This window comes from Cebus imitator, unplaced genomic scaffold (genome assembly GCF_001604975.1).
Source record: "Cebus imitator isolate Cc_AM_T3 unplaced genomic scaffold, Cebus_imitator-1.0 Scaffold588, whole genome shotgun sequence".
Classification (NCBI taxonomy): domain Eukaryota; kingdom Metazoa; phylum Chordata; class Mammalia; order Primates; family Cebidae; genus Cebus; species Cebus imitator.
Window position 1 is genome coordinate 460,205 of NW_016107903.1, and position 4,186 is coordinate 464,390.

At 49.0% G+C, this 4,186-nt stretch overlaps 1 protein-coding gene across 1 annotated transcript in view; it reads right to left on the bottom strand.

Moving 5' to 3' along the window:
* Positions 1-4,186, bottom strand: part of SLC12A8 (solute carrier family 12 member 8) — a 140,377-nt gene that overhangs the window by 117,726 nt on the left and 18,465 nt on the right. Inside the window, exon 4 of the mRNA XM_037734212.1 lies at positions 1,177-1,323. Within this exon, the coding sequence (XP_037590140.1) occupies positions 1,177-1,323 (147 nt within the window). The remainder of the gene's footprint in view (positions 1-1,176; positions 1,324-4,186) is intronic.

The window sequence follows — 4,186 nt, forward strand, 5'->3', positions numbered from 1 at the left end:
AACAAGAGCGAAAGTCCGTCTCAAAAAAAAAAAAAAAAGAAATTATTCCTGAGTTTCCAGCCTTCAGACTCGAGGCTACAGCATCACTCCTTACCTGTTAATATATACCTCACATACTGACAGCTCCTGTTGGCATTGGCCTGTTTCTCTGGAGAATCCCGACTAGGAGATTCTACACCCTACATGGCCTCCTCACTTTCACCCATCTAATCTAGCTCACCCTTCAAGGCCTGGCTCAACTGCATCTCCTCCAGGAAGCCTTCCTGGACACCTCAGTGACTGTAGCACTCATAGTTCGTTCCACCCCTGAGGGACTTAGTGCTGCTTTGAGACCTCTCCTAACATGACACCTACCCGCCATGGCTGTTAGCTCATGGTTGTGGGGAGGAGAGGAGGGGATGAGGGCCAGGGTCATGTCTTGTTTTTCATAATCCCCTTCGCACTAAATAGTGCTTGGCACACAGCAGGTGCTTACAATGTTTACATGGTGACTGGCTTGCCTTTTATTCGGAGCACCTGTGTGGACTACTGAAGTCCCACTGCATAAGATGGCAGTGTGTGTGAGACTGAGAACCCCTGCTCCAGACACACATCTGCTTGGAAGGTCCTAGGATGCTTTTGCATAAGACTTAAAGAAGGGGCCCTTTGTTCCTTCTACAGAGGGAGATGAACTGACACCCAGGATCTCACACAGCAGAGTCCGTCCTAGGCAATCCATCCCTAGAGGTAGGCGGCCCACACCTCTGACCAAGCAGCCCCACGCACAGTCTTACTCACAGGGTCGCAGTGCAGTGAGGGAAGGCAACCGTGTGGATGGGCCCAAGATGAGGTGAAGAATACCAGGAAAACTGCAGGGGGCCACAAACTGGAGGCAAAATTGCCATCAGTCTGATCTCTGACCCACCTTGAGTCCTGCCCACGATGAGCCCTGACTTCTGTCCTCCTATTCCATAGTTAAATCTGTGGTGTGAGGCTTCCATCAGAACTTCCGAAGCCTATGTTTGCAGGATGCTCATTTAACAAGCAATTCTAGCTATTAGCTGTGCTTGCTTCTGTTTCGTTCTAGGAGCATCTGTGCTTCAGGAATCTGTGGCCTGCACTGCAGAATGCCAAGAGTGGCAGAGCTTTCCCGTCTCGGGCCTGTCAGAGGCTCCAGACCACTAACTCAGCACTCACCACCAGCCAGCCAGTCCTCAGGAAGAGCACAACCCCAAAGATGTTGATCATGCAGGATGTGAACACACCATCCCAGGTCCCAAACAGCACGGGCTCCCACACGAACAGCTGGCTCCTCCACCAGGGCTGAGGCTGAGCCAGGGCCCCCTGCAAACAGAACACACAGAAATCAGCTGAGGGGCCATTGGGAGGGCCAGGGACGGCATGGGAAGGGAGTGAGAGTGGAACAGAAGGCGGGAGGTAGGAGAACTCAGCTTAAAAACACTACTGTCTTATTGTGCCAGGGCAGGTGTGTGTGTATACACACACGCATGCATAAAACACACATACACATGCACACACACACAGACACACACGCACGTACAGAGACACACACACGCGCACACATACACGTACACACACAGATACACACATACATGCACACACATACACATGCACACACATACACATGCACACACACATCTTGAAGCATACCTCTACAAAAAGATGACTGTTCTCTCCTAACAACAGTGACTCCGTGCCCATATGTAGCACAGACTCATTGTTCACAAGCCTAGTCCTTTTCCTCTGGTCACCACTCAGGTAGACTCCTAGCCTCTTTGCAGCTAGATGTGGCTGTGTGACTGAGTTCTAACCCATGGAATGCAGGCAGAAGCAATAGATGACGCTTCTAAGTGAGTGTGAAATTCTTGGTTTCAACTCCTGGGGCTTGTGGTCATGAGCCCTCATCCTCCAGTCCTAGCAGGAACAGCAGTTTCCAGCAGTTACTAACCTTTGGCCAACCTTACTGGACACTCTCTGCTCCTTCAGCCCTTCTGATGCCTCTGATCAGCCCTTTGGATGAGATTCCCTGTTTAAAATGACTGGAGTCATTCCTGTTTTCCTGACTGAGCACTGATACAGAGATCTCTGCTGATAGCCCAGGATCCTACTGCATTCTTGGGCAACTGTTTGGAATCAGAGGCTAATAACACATAAACAGATTCCTTGCTCATTTTTCCAATTCACAGATAACAAAGGCACTTATAAACACTGAAATGGAAACATTTTACTGAAAAAAGCATAACTTTGTGGATACACTAAAATGATCTTAAACAAAACCAGTAGCAACTCACACTGTAAATGCTCTTATGCAGATTTGGTAATTGATCTAAACTCAGGCGTGAACAAGTCTCCCAGTGCCCTCAAAAGATGACAGCAGTGATTATGGTTCTCAGCTGGGTGGGGTGGGTGGGGAGAGGGAGGTACCCAAAACTAGGAGTCACCATGTGCAATGAATTTGGACCTGGTGAGCAAATGTTATCCATAAACACAGTAAGAAGGAGAAAAATCAGGAGTTTAGGGGAAAATCTAAGATCCAGATTCCACAGGGCATGGCTCCTGAATGGCTGAGAACAATGGGTGCGCCCAGAATCTAGGACCAAAGGCTGAAGCCAACAGCACGTGCTCAAAACCAAAAGGGAGGATCCCTGCTCCTCTTCCACCTCCTGTATCGCATCCACAGATCAAGAAGGGGCTTCAGGAAATACTCAGGGATCTCAATGCAGCCACGTGAGACCGATGGGCCAGGGCACCCCTGGTGACCCCATCAGTCTCCAACTCTGTAAGCTTCATTTATGCATGCACATGACTGCTTAGCTGTCCTTCACAAACCATAAATGAGCAGTCTCCTGGAAGTCAATAAATGTCAGAACAGTCCTCGTGGTTCAGAACAAAGACTCTGCCAATCTAGACTTGTCCTTGAGCAAATGGTACCAAGGGACCTGTGTGGTGAATGCAGGACTGGTTCCTAGGATACTAATCTCGAAATTCAGGACAGTTCTCACCTTCCTGTCTCTGCCTGTGTTTCACTTCCTATCATGGCTTGTGACAGGCCTCCTGTTCCTCAATAATAGCAGTGACTCTCGGCAACAAAAGGACCGATGGTGTAGCGAGTGCCTTCAGCTTCCACAGAAGCCCTCTGCTCTGCGCCTCACAGCATCCCCGTGAGGCAGGCACGGAGGGCTGAGGAGGGCTGAGGAGATGGGACCGAGAGGAGAAATCTGACAGGCCAGCCTCACAGCTGGGGCCTTCCCCAGCACTTGTAAGATCTGTGCTTTTTCCCTGAACCATACTCACCTGAATGTTACTTGATCTTTTTGCCCCTAAATTTAGGTCTTTCAGGTTTCAAATTGTAACACTCTGGACCTTGTGTAACTGTGAATACCACTGTCTTAGCCATGAATGCCTTTGTAATGATAGAAACCTTATTCCTCTTTCATGCGCGCCTTCGTTCTCCCACTCTGAAGGCTGGTTTGTATATGCGTTTGTTTACCTGCTGCTGTATAAAATGACTTTCATTTCCTTGATCTCACTGGACTAGTAAATCAGCCTCAAGGGTAGAAACTTAGAGCATGTAGAAACTTCAGGAAACCCTTTACCCTGAGAATGGAAATATAACTGGTTTAAAATGGGTTTGGTGACTGAGCACTCACAGCTTGTGTCAGGATATTTGGGGGCGTGTGCTTACCTTTTCTCACCACGTGACAAAAAACCATAACTAAGTCTTCCCACAGTCTGCTCATCAGAGCCTAGTTGGGAAGAGCCTAGGATTGACCCCAAGGGTGTAACCCTGATGTTCTGGAGAAAGAGAGAGACACTGTGTAAGCCCAGCAAGAGAGAGAGAGCAGAAAGGAAAAGAAACCAAAGCAGAGAGAAAAGGGAAGGGGATGAGATGGAAATCCCCAGAATAAAATGCCAAATAGAGCCCCTGAGGGATATTTCCCAGATGCCACGCTGCCTCCCAGGCATCCACATAGAAGTAGCAGCTTGGGGCCGGGTACAGTGGCTCACGGAGGCTCACGCCTATTATCCCAGCACTTTGGGAGGCCAAAGAGGGGTAGATCACTTGAGGCCAGGAGTTCGAGACCAGCCTGGCAAACATGGTGAAACCCTGTCTCTGCTAAAACATATAAAAATTAGCCAGGAGTGGTGACATGTGCCTGTAATCCCAGCTACATGAGAGGCTGAG